The following is a 19,010-nucleotide window of genomic DNA, read 5'->3' as shown; positions in this document are numbered from 1 at the left end:
GATAACAGGAAAATAATGTTGAAATTAAATGTCCCCAACTAAGCAAGCCAAAAGCCAATGGCGACAAAGATGAAGAAAGGCGAAAAGGCAACAGTGGCAAGGAACCAAAACTCCATCAGTGAAAGAATGGAGAAAAAAAAAACCTTGGGAGAACCCAGGCTCAGTCGGGGGGCCAGTCCTCCTTTGGCCAATGAACGAACAGTGTATGATTATGATTCAGGTAGCATTATAGGTCAGAAGTCAGATGGGATTAGTACTTTTACAATATTTATCCAGTTCCATCTGGTTGGGGTCGGAGTCATCACGCCCGTGTGGAGACGAGTTTGTTGAGATGTCCTTGAGGCCGTCACAGGGTTGATGAGGCTGGTACTTCAGGGATGCGTTGTCGTCGTGTCCATGCGATGGTCCTTAATCAGATCTGGATATGGCCTGGATCCAGCGGTTTGCGGTAAACCTCGGGATAAACGAGAGACTAATATTAGTGAATACTGAATTTTGAGATCGCAATAGACGTGAAGGACTATAATGTCTTAAGAGCCCGCTCAAGTACAGGGGAGCTAAACCATTTAGTGCTTTGTAAGTAATCAGCAATATTTAAAAATTTATACGATGTTTAATAGGGAGCCAATGCAGTGTTGACAAAACCGGGCTAATATGGACATACTTCCTGGTTCTGGTAAGAACTCTAGCAGCTGCATTTTGGACCAACTGTAGTTTATGTATTAAAGTGCAGGGCAACGAACCATAAGAGCATTACAATAATCTAGCCTTGATGTCATAAACGCATGAACCAATTGTTCTGCATTTTTCATTGAGAGCATATGACGTAATTTAGATATATTTTTAAGATGAAAAAATTCAGTTTTACAGATACTAGACACGTGACTTTCAAATTAAACATTGGTATCAAAGAGCACACCCAGGTTCCTAGCCGACGACAAAGACTTGACCGAGCAGCCATCAAGTGTTAGACAGTATTCTAGGTTATTACGTGAGGAAGTTTTTTGTCCAATAATTAGAATCTCTGTTTTTTCAGAATTAAGTAGTACGAAATTAATAGTCATCCAGTTTTTTATATCAACTATGCATTCCATTAATTTTGTGGATTGGTAAGTTTCGTCAGGGCGTGAAGAAATATAGACCTGAGTATCGTCAGCATAACAGTGAAAACTAATGCCATGCTTCCTAATGATATCTCCTAAGGGTAGCATGTCCAGAGTGAACAGCAACGGTCCTAGTACTGAGCCTTGTGGTACACCATACCGAACTTTTGACCGATAAGACATCTCTTCATTTACTACTACAAACTGATAACGGTCAGATAAGTATGATTAGTAACCATGCTAGTGCAATTCCACTAATGCAAACATCATTTTCGTGTCTATTTAAAAGAATGTGGTCGATAGTGTCAAATGCTGCACTAAGATCGAGTAGCACTAATAGAGAGATACAACCATGATCGGATAATAAGAGCAAATAATTTGTGACTCTAATGAGAGCTGTCTCAGTACTATGATATGGTCTAAATCCTGATTGAAAATTCTCACAGATACAATTTCTTTCTAAAAAGGAAAATAGTTGTTGTGATACTGCCTTTTCTAGTATCTTTGACAGAAAAGGTAGATTCGAGATCGGCCTGTAATTGACTAATTGTGTAGGATCAAGTTGCGGTTTTTTAACAAGCGGTTTAATCCTAGCCAGCTTAAAAGTTTTTGGTACATATCCTAATGACAAAGATGAATTAATGCTATTAAGAAGAGGATCTGTGACCTCTGTAAGCATCTCTTTCAATAGATTAGTCGGTATTGGGTCTAACATACATGTTGTCGATTTAGATGATTTAACGAGTTTAGAAAATTCTTCCTCTCCTATAGCAATGAGTGAATCAAATTTTTCGTCAGTGAGACTACACTGCACTGTCTGATGCGATACTGTAGTAGACGGTTGCATAGTTATAATTTTCTCCCTGATATTATCAATGTTATAAGTGAAGAAGGTCATAAAGTCATTACTGTTGTGCTGCTTGCAAACTTCTGGGCTTGAAACTTAATTTTTTGTCAGTTTAGCAACTGTTTCGAACAAGTACCTTGGGTTTTGTCTATTTTCTTCTAATAGGGTTGAATAATAAGCATATCTTGCTGTTTTCAAGGCCTCTCTTTATGCAATCGAGCTCTCCTTCCATGAAATGTGAAAAACCTCTAGTTTTGTTTTCTTCCAGTTGCGCTCCATTTTTCTGGCTGCTCTCTTTAGGGCTGAGTGTGCTCGTTGTACCACAGCGTTGGAATATTTTCTTTGATCTTCTTTAAGCGCAACGGAGCAATTGTGTCTAAAGTGCTGGAAAAGAGAGAGTTAAAAGTTTCTGTCGCAATATCGAGTTCTTCTAAGCTATCTGGGATGCTGAGAGGATAAAATAGATCAGGAAGATTATTAATAAAGCATTCTATAGTGGCAGAAGTGATAGGTCTAACATATTTATCACACCGAGTCGGCGTTGCAGCCTTGGCTAAATGAAGTTTACACAAGACTAGATAATGATCTGAGATGTCACCGCTCTGCTGCAGAATTTCAACGGCATCAACATTGATTCCATGTGATAATATTAGATCTAGAGTATGATTACGACAATGAGTAGGTCCTGACAAACTCCAATAGAGTTAAGAATGTCTTTAAATGCCAATCCCAATGCATCTTTTTCATTATCTACATGTATATTAAAATCACCAACAATTAGGACTTTATATGCAGCCAGTACTAACTCTTTGATAAAGTCTGTATGGTGCCCTGGTGGCCTGTATACAGTAGCCAGCACTAATCTTAAACATGATTTATCATTTGCACTATATATTGTTACATTAAGCACCAACACTTCAAAATAATTATATTTGAAACTAAACTTCTTAGTAATTTTGAAAATATTACTATAAATTACAGCAACACCTTCCCCTTTGCCTTTCAGACTTTGCCTTTCAGACGAGGTTCATGTTTATAACAGTAATCTTGCGGGGTGCACTCATTTAAAATATTGTAATTGTTTGGCTTTAGCCAGGTTTCTGTCATACACAGCACATCTAGGTTATAGTCTGTAATCATATCATTAACAATAAGTGCTTTTGAAGTAAGGGATCGAATATAGCTTTATCATTTGTTCATTTGTATTATTTCTGTTTTTTTATTTGTAGAACATCAATTACATTTTTAACATTAGATGGGATTGGAAGTTTTTTGTATTTCCTAATTCGGGGAACAAACACAGTCTCTATATGATGATATATAGGTGAAAGAGCCTCTATGTGATGGGATTTATCTGACCTTGGTGACGTGAGACAGCTGGCAGACGGTCGGTTCAGCCAGTTTGTTTGCTTCCTGACCTGAGCCCCAGATTGTCATGTTTGAGCTCTAAGACTATGTGCCATATTACTAGAGAGAAAAGCAGCACCATCCCAGGAGGGATGAATACCATATCTTTTCAAAAGGTGAAGGTCTTTTCAGACCTGCCCTAAAAATGTTTCCAATTGTCTATGAATTCCATATTATTTTGCGGACACCACTTAGACAACCAGCCATTGAGTGAGGACAGTCTACTAACTATCTCATCACTTCTGCGAACAGGAAGGGGGCCAGAGCAAATTACAGTGCCTCACATCGTACTTGCGAGTTCACACATCTCTTTAACATTAATTTTAATGATCTCCGACTGGCGAAGTTGAACATCATTAGTGCCGGCGTGAATAATAATCTTAGAGAATTTACGATTAGCATTAGCCAGTACTTTTAAATTTTCTTTGATGTCAGGCGCTCTGGCCCGGCAAACATGTGACTATGGTGGCTGGTCTCTCTATTTTCACGTTCTGTGTAATAGAATCGCCAATAACTAGGGCACATTCAACAGGATTCTCTGTGGGTGTTTTACTAAGAGGGGAGAATCTGTTTGATGTTGCAATCGGAACTGATTATATATATATATATATATATATATATATTAGGGGTGGAGCCGAACCCGAATACGGTATTCGGAAAGGCACAAATAACGTGTTTTTTATGAATACTTATTTCGAACAAATACTTTAGAAAATATTTGTATTCGGGAACAAGAAAAACTTTATATCTAAAAGCTGCGTTTCCTCACAAGACCGCAGTGGGCGAGTGAGTGAGTGACGTTCAGGAAGAGGTGACTGACACAGGCTGCTCCACACAGCAACAGAGAGGGCTCGGCTGAGCGAAAAAACACTTAACTGCATTACTATTTTTGTTGAATAGATTTTTGTACCTCAACTGGGTTCCGGAGGCAGTTTATAACTTTCGGGACGTGGAGTTTGATCGGGAGATTATTTCATTACGCTGCATTATTGATGTCTGCAGCCGGGTGCTCTCATGTTCGCTCTGTTTAAGTAGCTCTGTTAGCTCCGTAATTATTTGTTTTTATTACATGGCTTGGTTGAATTCTAATGTAGAATGCGGTCTGTTATTTCCATGGTTATTTCTTAATAACAGACCGCTGCTAAGTATAACACACCGTTGCCACGAAAAACAGAGCGTTGCCATGGATTCGAAACGTAGAGACGGAACGGACTATTTTTTTTAGCGGAAGCAATACACTAGTTTTTAAATCAATAAACTCCTTTTTAAATCAATATTTTGAGTCAAATTATTGATTTATTTGGTAGGTAGCCATGTAGTAAGCGGGATAATGTAAAGCGAGGTGGTTGTTATAGCGAATACAAACCCTTCAGGCTGATTCAAGACCCCTCCGCTTCGCGTCAGGCTCATAATCAACCGCCTCGCTATACATTATCCCTTACTTATTCTGTCTGTTCAGCGTCCTCCAACAAGGACGGGTGGTGGTGGGATTCATAATGTTCACAATGGTATTTTATTAGTTGTTGGTTTAACCATGGATGAGGTAATGGCTGTTATGTTATTTTCTTTTCAATGACGTTCCTTGGTAGGCTACATGTTCATTGCTGGATTTATATAATTAAAGAATACTTACACTATAACGTAAATTAGAAGTGTAACGCAAAAAAACTAGATTTTTACGCCTATTTTGGATTTTACTCGAATACAAATACAAATACTTTTTCCCCCTCAACAAATACAAATACAGATACAAATACCGGCTGCTTTGCACACCCCTAATATATATATATCAGTGTTGGGGTAGTTACTCAAAAAAGTAATTAGTTACTAGTTACTTCTGTAAATTGTAATGAGATTACTTTACTAGTTACTGCGTTTGAAAAGTACCTTCACTACTTATTACTTTACTTTCCCGTTTCTTAATTTAACGTGTAGATACATGGACAAACATCGTAGCCCTATCATCACTTAACCTGTCTACATAGTGTTTATTATATAAATCTATACAAAATGCCATGTAAAACCATATGAAAGAACAATGTCCCTGTCTGCACAAAGAAATATGCCTAACTGTAAAATCCACAAACAACAGGATAAAGGAAGCTATGGTAGGGTCATTTTAAAATGGGGTCAACACACAAGTGTTAAAACACAGGCTTTGAGAAACATGACAATGAAACTCTTCTCCTGAGAACAAAACCAGCTTTTTATTCGACTCATGGCAAAAAAAAAGAAAAGAAAAAAAAAGTGGTCAATGAAAAATATAAAAATAAAGGTCACTTTATCACATAAAATTAAATCTTAAAGGCCATGTTGCAGGTTAACCACCACTGTTGATTAATGGGTACATAAATCACTCAAGATGTGTGTATCATTTTTAAAATGTCTCAAAAATGGTCTTAAAGACCATTTTTTTACGTTTCTGGTATAATTTTTTTTTTTTACGCAACTCTGTGATGACGTCACGTTGGGGAGAAGCGGAGGAAAGGGCGCCTCAGCCTAGTATTAGAACTATGGCGACTGACTGGGATGAGGAAGAGTTGGCAAGAAGAACTAACATGTATTATGGCCCGCAGCCGTATCATTTTGAACCTGCTAGACGTGAGAGGGCAAATGAAGAATTGCCAAGAACTGATAGCCGTCAAAGCCAATTGAATGCATGGTCCGAGGAGAATGAGTGGAGAGTTGGTGAAGTGTCCTGGTGAGTTGCTATCATTTAGCAACGCAGAAATGAACACTGGAGCTGGCAAGCCGTTTTAACTTACGAGCAGCAGTGCACAATAACGACACATATATTTTTTCACGGTCATTGAATAGCACCGAGTGAAAAAACAACGTTTTCTTTATATCTAGTGGCAGTATATGATCATGACGTTAGTTCAGATAAGTACCGGTAACCTTTGTCATAGTGTCGTAGTACTGGTAAAGTTTGTCTTTGTAATCTAGAAATAGAAATAGCTATTAGGGGTGGAATTATACATGTGTGTGTGTGTGTGTGTGTGTGTGTGTGTGTGTGTGTGAGTGTGAGAGAGAGAGGCGCGGGCGCTATCGAGACAGTGGAAACATAAAAACATCGTCATTTTGTTCATACAGGATATCGTTCAAACTGCAAAGTGTTTACTTATATTTGTGTACACTCGCAATAAAACACAACATTGTGCTTGCACCCAGCACAAACACAGTAGTTCACCATTGTCAATCTACAATCTACTATATATTTCTATCTAGCTGCTAACGTTAGCTATATCTGCTAACGTTATGCTGTCTGCCTATCTCTCTCTATACTTGACTATCTATATATCTAGTCTGTCTATATATCTAGTCTATCTATATATCTCGTCTATCTATCTCTCTATATCTATGTATTTATCTATAATCTGCGCTATCTGAATACTCTCGTCTACTACTCGTAGCTCTCAACAACGCGGGCAGCGGGCTTTGGTAAATTCTCTCCCCAAGGTGACGTAATGCAATGCATTGTGGGGGAAAGGAGAATCGTTGCAAACCGCTGTAAAATACCTACTTTTTTCGTATTATATTCCGTTTTGTGATACCCAACAACATAAAATACAATGGATAACAGTTTAAATGTTTATTACCAACAAGCAAATTGCACAAATTCATTGAAAAATTAAACCTGCAACATGGCCTTTAATTTAAAATGCACTTAAGCCTATAAAAAGGAAACAGAAAATCTAATTAATTAAATAAACAAAATATCCCAAAACATTATTTTTCCCTTAGCTCGCTCTCTTCTGCCTCCTGGAGATGTGGCTTCCAGAGGCGGTAACATACCAAGTCACAAACTCTTGAACCTATTAATGAATTATTGTGTGTTGCAATTGTCACAATGCACAAAACGGAAAGTGCACCAAAAGTGCAACAGTGAAAACTGAAAGTGCAACAAAAAGTTGATCTCATAAACTTTATCCCATTCAAGTCATTTTTCTCTCTATTCTTCGAAATAACGATTGTATCGCATAAGTAAAAGTCTTTCAAATCTTTTATCTGACAGTCTGTTTATTCAGTCCCCTCCTTGGGGTCAGAACAATACTGCCCGGGCTGAAAAGCCTTTCAACCGGTCCACTTGATGGTATTGGAGTGTTGTAGTGCTTTGCAATTTCCTTAATCCTGGGGAACCTGGAGAGAACATCCCAGTCAGATCCAGGCAATTTTAAGTACTCCATGACTTCACTCTCTGCTGTATAGGAAAACTCCTCTTCAAATTCAAAAAAGTCATTGTGACTGGAGGTGGCAGGGCTCTCAACTGCTCGACTCATCAGTGGCTCTTCAGGAATCTGGCCACGACACTCAGAGATTAGCATGGTTTTAACAGCATCTCTTCTCTTCTCATCTTTGAGCCAGCGGACCTTGAATTTGGGCATTGTGGCAGCAGCCATCAGAGCATCCTTGCTGTCCAAGACAGATGCAGATCTGTCTTTGATCGCCTGTGATATGAAATAGTAGGCTACATTAGACAAACATATACAGTTCAATTAACAGCTTTTACAGCCTAATAAATTTGGGCTACATAAGCTATATTAAACTGTAGGCCTATAGCCTACACTGCAAGCTATTATTTAAGGCGCACTGATAAAAATGGTTTTGTGGTGAAGTAAATACTACAGAAAATAAATCAAATAATTAATAAATTATTAATTCAATGTTATATTGTTTGAGTTAAATGTATTAAAAAAGGATACTTCAACTAAATAGATTTTCAACCTTTTCCTAGCCAAGTTAAAATTTCTTATTTTCTTTTTTACTTTCATTTAACAGTTAAGTAGAGTTTACTTAATTCCATATGTGAAATATCCGTGCAAAAACTTGCCAAAGAAAAATTAAGTAAATTTAACTTATTGTTTTTTTTTCCGTGTAGGGCCAATTCATTTTAATATTCAATATGTGTTTACCTGTACCACCAGGCATGCCAGCTGTCATCTGGGAAAGGTCATCCTTCATCGCAAGCAACTTTGACATGAGAATCTCCAAGGTTGGCAGGAGGGTGCCGTAGTAGCAATCATCTTCTCCTTGTAGTATATCTAATGCGGCAGCAAGAGGTCTTGACACTGCACAATACTCCTTCAGGAACTGATACTCTTGCTCATTGATGCCCTTTACACTCAGTCTAGAGAAAATGGTGTTTAAATCTCTGATTTGGATTTCTGTGTTAAGAGAAATGGCGTCATGAGTCGAGTTCCAGCGTGTAGCAGTGGGTATGATGAGCTTTCTTTTTAGCACATCCTCAACCTGGTCTGAAGCCACAGTAGAGCGACTAGTTTTTGTCCAGAAAGCTGCACACTTGGCGAGAGCACTTCTGTAAACTGCTTTACAGTTACTGGTCAGCCATTTCTCCATGTCATTTTTTGAGATTAGGTTTAGTGTATGGGATGCACAGCGCAGATGAGGTGGCAGTGAAAATGTCTCATCTGATTCTGTGGAGAGTGCTTCGGCAACATCAGTAAAAGTGACCTCCTCATCAGATGGCTCGTCAGAGTCAGACCCATCATCAGGATGGGATTCAAACATTCTAAAGGCTTTTACAAAATTGCTGCCATTATCGGTGACACATGCTGTTATTTTATTTGAAAGTCCAAAAGCTGAATGAACCTGTTCTGTTTCGCTAGCTATGACATCGTAAGTGTGTCTTCTTCTCACCCTCTTGCAGGCAAGAGCAGCCTTCTCGCGTTTAAAACTGTTTTAAACAGTAGCTGTTTATCCAGTGCACCGTCATTCCTAAGTAACTTATGTTATTGGCTGACCAAATGTCCGCGGTGGTGGACACATGATCCAGGGACTCGAAAGTTCTTTTGAGCTTCGATTCCATGTTTGAATAACACTTGTCCAGGTAATGGGAAATGCTTTCCTGTCGGACGTTGGCTTGCGAGTCGTGGGTATTTTATCGAGTATTTTTTTAAAACCTGGGCGAGTCAATGGTCGACAGGGGAAGCATGTCTTCTACAATAAACCCTGCAATAAGCCTGTTCATTTCATTTTGGGTTACCTGCTGCGATCCAAGACTTGAGAAAAGCTTAGCCTGTTTAGGCGGGGTCGGCTGATCAGTGACTTCAAATGACCGGCGAGCAGGATCTTTCGCCACAAGTTTGGTATTGCCATGCTAGGCTGACAAATGCTTCGACAGGTTGCTCATTGAGTTGGCTGCAGTTGAAAGACACTTGTCGCCTGGGCATAGAGTGCATTTCACACGAATATTTTTATCCTTTCGAGCAATAAATTTAAAGTAATGTGCATATCGCCACTGGCCGAAACCCCCTATCTCCGACTCCTTTTCCCTCTCTCCTTCGCACCAGCAGCTACGCCACTCAAATCGATCTCTATGGCAACGGTGCCCAGGCAAGCGCACACACAGTACGCACGTAGTGTAGTTACCAATATTTTTACTGTAATGCGTTACTTTACTTCGTAACCCAAAAAATTATAAAATATATATATATATATATATATATATATACATATACGGGGACAGCTAGCTGTGGATTATCTCACTTGTACCATGGTCATTTGCCAGCATTGACAAGTTAAAGGTGCTATTGATGTTTACAGAACTAAATTTGTCTGGATGGGTTAAAATTATTATTTTTATTATTATCTAAGACTTGAATATTATCAGATAAATTTTATCCTATTTCTTTGTTCCTTATTAACATATTCAGAATAAGAGATTATCTGTCCTCTTAAAAAGGCCTTCAAAGTTTGCTAAAGTAAAGAATAAGAGATTGAATCGTCCGATTAGTTAGAATGAGAAAATCATCTATTGAAGTAGAAATATACTGAAAATAAATGCTGAATCGAATCAGATAGAAGTAGAGAATTGAGCCTCCATGGTGGTCGAGAAGTGTGATTAAAAAATAGAAGAATGTCAACTCATAAGTAAATAATTAGACACGAAATATTGATCTGTGGCAAGTACCCTTGCAATAAGCGGGATAATGTACATCCAGCCGGTTGTTATCTCAGAATAAACCCCCGATGTGATGAGGTCTTGCATTAAGCCTGAAGGGGGTTTATTCTGAGATAACAACCGGCTGGATGTACATTATCCCTTACTTGGGGCATATCCATTTACCAATACTACTGGCGTTTGTGAAATTTTTCCTTTTACAATTGCATAGCTACCATTAACATAAGATATTACATTATCAATAGAAAAAGGCACAGTCTTAATCAAAATAGATTCCACTGCACACACCAGCTTTAGGTGGAGAGGAGAGAAAGAGTGATTGAGGCAATTCAGTTGATGGGAATTAGGTGGCCATGATTGAGAAGGCCCAATGGAGGGAATGTGGCCAGGACACCGTGGTTACACCCCTACTCTTTACGAGAAGTGTCATGTGATTTTTAATGACCAAAGAGAGTCAAGACCTCAGTTTTAACGTTTAATCCAGAGGAAGGTGCTTGTTACAGTATAGTGTCCCTGTCACTATACTGGGGCATTAGGACCCACACAGACCACAGGTTGAGCACTCCCTGCTGGGCTCAACACCTCTTCTAACAGCAACCTAGTTTTCCCAGGAGGTCTCCAATTCTCTTACTGACCAGGCTCAACCCTGCTTAGCGTCAGTGGGCAACCAGTTTTGGGCTACAGGCTGATAATCCAATCCAAGGTTGTTAATCGATAGTCTATGCGTTTGTTAAATTCATCAATTTGCATTATTCAAACTTGCTTATATTTACTTATAATAAATATAATTTTATTTATTGTACTTATTTATTATAATTATATTTTAATTATATTTTACTTTTTTTTTTTTTTTTTATAATTGATTACTAATATGTATTTTTTAATTCTTAATTTAAAAAATACTTCCAGCATACATTTAAATTGTGCCCTAAGCATTCTAAGCCAATGAAGGTGAAGTATTTTGCCGCTCCTCCCTCAACTCAAACATCACTAATTCAGCTCATACGGTTGCAGGTGAAGGCATGTCTCAACAGGTAAATGTAGGCTACTTTCAATAAAAAAAGTCCAACATGTTAGGAATACTTTAAGCTATTTTGCTATTTGAGCTGATGATACATTTATTAAAGTGATTACTTGGTTGTAGTTTGAGTTCTACAAAACTTTGCTCATTAGAGTTTACACACAACAGTCCACAAAAATACACAGGTTAAAAGGTTAGAAGGCCACACATTTATTATAGAAATAAATACAAATGAAAAAGGGCATTAAGATATATACTTGTGGACTTATAACGTTTTGAGCTGCTAACAATAACTTTACACTTATTTGAATTGACCTGTGACATCCTATGGCATGCAGTAAATCTAAATTGAAATGTTTATCATAAACCACATCTTATGATCACATATAAAATAAAAATAATAATAATAATTTTTGGACTTCTCTGTGAGTCTAACAGTAAGAGGGAGTTTCCTTTTGAAAGCTAGTTCCTTTTGGCACGATTATGCACTGCTGTAACCTGTTTCATAATACTGTAGCTATCAGTGAAGATTTAAAATGGACTTTGCTATTAAAACCACATATGGGGCTGTATTTAAAAAGAATGTTATCTTGCCACTATCTTAGCTAGGAGTTTTAGCTTATTTGCCTATTCACTTATTATTTAGCCTATTCACAAACTCATAAGAGCAAGTGTTACTAAGCAACTCTTAATATAAGAGTAAGTAAAAGTAAGGCAGGGTTGACCTTGTTACTATGGAGAATGCCACTTTTTCTGAGCACGCTCCTATGGCTAATTCTATTCAGTTTCCCTCACTCAATTAAACTAGCATATAGCGATGAATAATACTACAGAACCGCCAAAGATAAGACAAAGAAAGCCAAACTGGAGTAACTGCACTTAAAATAGCCTTGCGATACAGGTGATACCTTTTTAAAAGGTCAATGCCATTGTAATATTTCACTATATTTATTTGGTTGTGACATCGTTTCTGAGATTCTCTTAGGGATTTAGAAGTCCTCATGAGGACTTAATCTGTCTTAGTTTTAGGAGCTACTTTTAACGTTAAAATGCCTTGTGAATTTCTATTAAAAGACAAATGTACAAGTCCTAATAAATTAAGAGCGACACACCTCTAATTATTAAGGCTTGCTCCTAATGATCCTAATGATTTCCACATTAGGATCAACTTTTAGCCTTAAAATCTTTTAAAAAAGATTTTTTTGTGAATATGTTATGAATATGTGAAAATGTTCTGATGCAGATGTTGACTAATTCTATTGCGGTTGTTCTTGTGTATTTTTAACTCTGTTAGGTTGCACAGCATGATGGCCAGTGCAGGGACACAGAGAATTTTGCCCCAACAGCGCCTGTTCTACTACAGGTGAGATAGTGTGCATTTTTCTGTATATATCACGATAACTAAAATTAATTTTTATTATTCACATTTAGTTGTAGTAAGGTGTAGTATTTTAAAGGGGGGGTGAAATACTCAGTTTTAGTTAATCTCATGTTAATCTTGAGTACCTATAGAGTAGTATTGCATCCTTTATATCTCCAAAAAGTTTTTAGTTTTATTATATTTATAAAAGATAGGCTGTACCGAGTCTTTCCGTAAAAAACGAGCGGGTATGGGCGGAGCTAAATAATCACGAGCGCACAAAGCTTTTGCGTTGAGAGCGTCGGGAAGCTGTGACATGCCAAAACAAACCATGGCTAACAATCAGATTCAGCCATACATTTTTGATCCCGATCAGATCCCGTGAGATGGGCAGTGAAATGGGGGAAAAAACACATGGTCTCGAGAGTTTTTTAAAAGTAAAAATGATTTGAACTTGAGCGCAATGTTTTTATAACACTATGTCATGCGCGAGTTTACAACATTTGTGTGTGTTTACTCGTAGTATATGAGGACATGATTTGGTTTTACAATAAACAAACAGACACCTACAGTGGCCAGCTAAACAAATGTATTTAAACACACACACAATACATCGCATGCTCCATAGATACATTAACTATACGTGATCATGTTGTTTACTTGCTGTGCTTACACGCCGATAGTTAACAACACACAGACATTTGAAGCAGTTTTACCGCCTGCGGTTCCAACGCACAACGCTGAACCTTTATTGTTGGGACTGCTCCATCCTTAAGCATTAAACGATCTGCAAAAGCCGAGCACATCGCTTTGATGGGCATACTGCTTTCGCTCTCTCGCTCTAGGCTACAGGTGCTCACGCGCCCTTCCGGGAGAAGTGCCGTTAGGACCCGTATAAGGAAATTCCGGCGCATCTGACGTCACACACGCCCATAATCGAAAAAAACTTTCCGAAACTTGTGACAAACCGGAATGAGTATTTGTGTCACAGAAATACTCCATCAAATGTACAACTTAATTTTTTAAACTTTGTCCATGATTAGCATGGGAATCCAACTCTTTAACAGTGTAAAAAACTCACTATGCATGAAATAGCATTTCACTCCCCTTTAATATATTTCTAATAAGTGCATTTAGAACTACTTTAGAAATTGCAGTATTATTTTCTTCACTGTAATAATGGCATTGATGTTTCCTAGCATTACCCTCTGTATAGAGTGAGTGATGCCATGTGTACAGGTGTAGACGCAGCCTCTCTGGATGAACGGTACCAGCTGTTTCGGGAACGTTATGATGTTATATCTAAGAATGCCTCAAAAAAGGTAAAAACATTTACATTTACATCTATTCATTTAGCTGACGCTTTTATCCAAAGCGACTTACAATTGCTATATATGTCAGAGGTCGCACGCCTCTGGAGCAACTAGGGGTTAAGTGTCTTGCTCAGGAACACATTGGTGTCTCACAGTGGATTCGAACCCGGGTCTCTCACACCAAAGACATGTGTCTTATCCACTGCGCCATCACCACCCCAAAAACAAGATGCTCAGTAAACAAAAACCCAAGCAGTGTTGGAAGTGTTTCTTTTAAAAGTGATGCGTTACAATATGGTGTTACTCCCAAAAAACACCTTAGCTAGCTGTGGCTCTCACTTATCTCATTTAGACCAATATAGTGTTATGCTGAGCTTGCTTGTTGAAGACACAACTTTTTATGAAATTGTGAATGGAATATGTACAGCAAAAAATGCTTGGGTGTCAATTGCAAAAATATTAATAATCAAAGAAACACTTTGTTCATCATAATTACAACATTTGTGAGTGTGTAGAACTTGGTCAGTGAGCTGGATATGGTGACACGTGACGTTAACCAGATTAGCTACTTTTAAAGGGGTAGTTCACCCAAAAATGAAAATTCTGTCAGTAATTACTCACCCTCATGTTGTTCCAACCCCGTAAGACCTTCGTTCATCTTCGGAACACAAATTAAGATAATTTTGATTAACCCTCTTAGTCTCGCTTTTTTTCTTATCAGTGCAAAAGAAACTCAAAATACTCTGTTGATTTTGATCTTACATATTAAGTGTTGTACATCATTAGATCCTGATAAGTGTCTATTTTTTTTGTGGATACTCACAATAAAAACAAAATGTTGTGCTTTTCGCCAAATAAAGAAAAACAAACATGATGCGCATTCTGCCTTCTCTCTGTCAGTTAAGTCCATTCTGAAACGCGTCCGAAAATGAACTGTAATTCCGCAAATACTTGTCATACAGGCACGAGTGTTTTTCCATAATGAAGCTTGAACTCTCTTCTTTTAAATTAATTAATTTATATAAAAAAACAAATATTCTCAGTTTATGTAATCTGTATGAAAAGAGAGAGATGCCAGTCTTTTTCTTTCCAGCTCATTATACCTGATTACGCGTTAATGTGCCACGCCCACGGAGAGCGCGCGGTATTCAAACGCAAATGATCTAAGGCAAGCCATGCGAACATGCCAACGCCCACCAGCTGGATTATAAAACACATTGTGTTTAGTAAGTATCTTACTACAGCTGTGTACACAGCGTATCCCTACGCTGTGAGGAATAATACTATCTAATAACCCTGGAAAATGTACCAGAAGTGCTGGTAGTTTCATTTCGAGGAGCAACGGATCCAGCTGATGTAGTAAGTCATTTTTCTTAAGTGCTTTGTTCTAATCGCGATATTTAATAGTGTCTGACTGTAAACCGCAAAAAGACTGTTTAAATATGAATTGCGTGTCTGTGTGTAGGCTAAATGATGAATGAACGGCACAGGCGCACGCACTTTGTTTACTACAGTTATACAGCGCAGCGCGTGTCTGTGCCGTTCATTCACTCTCGCACCTACATTAGTAAACGTTATGTTTACATGAACACATCCAAACTATATTGCTATAGCCTACTAAGATGAGTAAAAATAGACTGAAATATGTTGAAATAAAATGTCTGTATAAGCAACAAAGTGCAAATTCACATGTATATGCTAATATATCATACACAATATGTTACAGACTAAATATGAATGTTTAGACAAGATTTTGCGATTAGTTTTGGATAGATTATAAAGTTTTGACTGTAAAAAAAGACTACTGTCACATTAAATAGGTACGCTTTTGTTCACCAATTTCTGCTCATAGTTAAATATACTATAGTATGATGTTTTGTCAAAAATAAAGTAGGTATATTGAATTATCAACTAAGATGTTATTATAGTGTTTGTTCCAATATTCAAACTAATGAATCCTTACCTTTTTTAATACGTATGATAAAATGTATACTTTTTACAAAAAAAATACACTTGAAATATTGTTAAAATTGTTGTTGTAATTGTAACCTATTTGTAATTGGTTACAATTTTCTAATTGTAAAATATGTATATATAGATAATTTCTTTTGTCCTTGCATTCTTTGGGATCCTGTGACACCTGTGTGAAAGGCTAATTAATATGCAGCTCATTATTATGTATGTGGCACATTATCCGGCCTTTGTCTTCTCAGGTGTGAACACGCCTCCACGCATATTGCCTTTCCAAACAAAAGGTGTCTTGTAAAATTTAAATCAATCTATTGTTTTGTTTAAATGATTAGGCAGGATGATTTTCAGATCATTTTGAAGCAAAAATTCTATGCAACAACACTCATTAGTCAAAAGTCTTGTGGACACATATTTAGTATGTGTTTTGTGGCCTTATTTCAGAAACTTTATGTTTTAGTTTTTTCAATAACCATGCATAAACATTATTCTCTAAAAAATACAAACATGTACATGTTGTTCATATATTACGGTAGCCCCGTTTGTGCTATATAGAGTGAATTTACACCTTTGCCATTAACATGTTTATAAATAACTGAAAAAAGCACAAATGTCAGAGCATGTCAGAACACCTCAAGGACCCCAAAAACCCCTTAGACCCCAGAGGGTTAAACCTGAGAGCTGGATCACTCCTCCATAGGCTTCTTAGGGATTGAAACTTGCCAGCCCTGAAAAGTTATCAAAGACATCGTTAAAATAGTCCAAGTGACTACCGTGGCTCAATCTTAAGTTTATCAAGCGACAAGAATACTTTTTGTGCGTCTGTGTTGTAAGTCATACGTAGGCTCACTATTGGCCGACACTCGTCATGTGTGTGATGCGTGTGACGTACAACACAGAAGCACTACGCTATTACACTACGTGAACTGACTCGAGGCCCACAGAGAAGGAAATTAATAGTTGATAGAAAGTCATTATTTTGGGGGTTTTTGCGCACAAAGAAGGTATTCTCGTCGCTTGATAAACTTATGGTTGAACCACTGTAGTCACTTGGACTATTTTAACGATGTCTTCAATAACTTTTCGGGGCTGAAAAGTTTCAATCCCTTAGATGCCTATGGAGGAGTGATCCAGCTCTCAGATTTAATCAAAAATATCTTAATTTGTGTTCCGAAAATGAACAAAGGTCTTACGGGTTGGAACAACATGAGGGTGAGTAATTACTGACAGAATTTTCATTTTTGGGTGATCTATCCCTTTAATCGAGGGGTGCCGTACTCCCGTCCTCAGTCTTTACCCTCTGACAAGCTTTCCAAAATCATATGTTTTATCTGATTGTTTGACATCTATACAATTTCTGGGAGTCAGCGTGCACGTTTATATAAAACCATGTGGAAACGAATGATTGCTTCTGAGGAAGAGCTGCATTTGAGAAAGTCTGTGAGGTTCATGGCATCAGCTCTTTCACAGATATTCAGATGTCTGCTGATTTTAGGGACTTCAAGTGCACTCTATATCAAGTTCTTGACAAGAATAAGCCAAAAATATTATATGCAATATATGAATAATAAAAGCAGACAATCTTCTTCAATAACAGCTCTTGTGGTGGTTCAAGCCCCGCCTCATTCTGAGTGGCCACACTCACAATGGCTGTGAGGTACTGCATGAGAAACTCTACTCTGAGATCAGTGTCCCGTCCTTCAGTTGGAGGAACCGCAACAACCCCAGCTTCATCCTGGTAATTAAAGCATGAGTTTTAATTTTGTTCATCCTCATGTCGCTTCAAAGCTGTAGGTCTTATTTTCTTCCATGGAACACAAACAGAGATGACCACATTGCACTGATCACATAATGGTAATTTTGAAGTAAACCCCAGTATGGTAGCAGCCAATAAAAAAAAATGAATAATTAATCAGTCATTTCATTTCATCTGTCAGAGCAGGACCATATCAACACCCATTGACATAGTGCAAAGTTAAACCCTGCTAGACCAGATAGATGAGAAAAAAAAAATCATCAAATCAGGCAATATGGCTCTATATCAGCATGGCGTTGATTAACTACATTCTCAACAGAGGACTGAATCTCAGGGTGCTTTCACACTTGGTTTGATTGCCTGGTCTGACCCCAAATTCGATTGCTCTCCCTCCCCCTGCTGGATTGTGTCACACTGTATTGTTTGATTAGCAGCCGCTGTTTACCCCTGTTGCTTGATGGTAACAATAAAGGCAAAGCCGCCAAAATACTTAGCGTTTTTCGCTTTGTTTACAACGCGTAGATTAGCACATAATGACACTTGTTTATCTGTCGCAAATGTACTGCAAATATTCTAAAGAATGCAGGATACCATTTCTGCTGAGGGTGAGCAGAACTTTGGGTAACACTTTATTTTAAGGTTACGTAGTAAGTACATGTAGTATGTCAGGGAACATGTATGTAAGGGTACATGTAAGGGAACACTTAATTAATATTACTTAGAACTTATTTCAGTAATTGCAATATAACTACGTCACCTTAAAATAAAGTGTAACCAAATGTAGAAATAGGTAGTCAACCAAAATGCCTATTACTGCTGCATTTACCACCACCACAGTGTTAAATACAACCCAGTCACATGTGACACTCGTTCGTGAGTTCACACCAAGGGGGATATCTATGAATAGATCAAAGATAACGATAAAGATATAGCTCTACACCACAACTATGCTGGATATCATTGTAATCGCTTTCAGAACAATTTATCCAGCTGATGAACTATAAAAAACATTGATAGCCAATCATAATCAACCCTGGTGTAATGAGCTTGAGCATTTAAAGTGACAGACAAGCACACCTTTAGAATAAACAGAACCATATCGTCCGCTGATGTGGATGCTAATATACTTATTTTTATAGTTATCGTTCTTGGTGTGAACAGGCCTTAAAGGGTAAGTTCGGCGTTTTACAAGTAAAGCCCTGTTTTAAGATCTGGAAATGCGTCCAAATTTCAATCTTAACCGTTCGATTTCATCAGAAACGATCTTAAAACAGGGCTTTACTTGTAAAACGCCGAAATTACCCTTTAAGGCT

At 37.8% G+C, this 19,010-nt stretch overlaps 1 protein-coding gene across 2 annotated transcripts in view; it reads left to right on the top strand.

Annotated features, from left to right (window-relative positions):
• The window catches only part of mppe1 (metallophosphoesterase 1), a 64,777-nt gene that overhangs the window by 33,547 nt on the left and 12,220 nt on the right, over positions 1–19,010 (top strand). For both annotated transcript variants that reach the window (XM_077244359.1, XM_077244358.1), the window contains exons 6-8: positions 12,595–12,663; positions 13,860–13,982; positions 17,539–17,679. In XM_077244359.1, coding sequence (XP_077100474.1) covers positions 12,595–12,663; positions 13,860–13,982; positions 17,539–17,679 — 333 coding nt within the window. The remainder of the gene's footprint in view (positions 1–12,594; positions 12,664–13,859; positions 13,983–17,538; positions 17,680–19,010) is intronic.

This window comes from Siphateles boraxobius, unplaced genomic scaffold, assembly GCF_051911475.1.
Source record: "Siphateles boraxobius isolate OS27281-9 unplaced genomic scaffold, OSU_SipBor_1 26, whole genome shotgun sequence".
NCBI lineage: Eukaryota > Metazoa > Chordata > Actinopteri > Cypriniformes > Leuciscidae > Siphateles > Siphateles boraxobius.
Note: the sequence above shows the minus strand (reverse complement) of the source record. Positions and strands in the feature narration are given on the sequence as shown.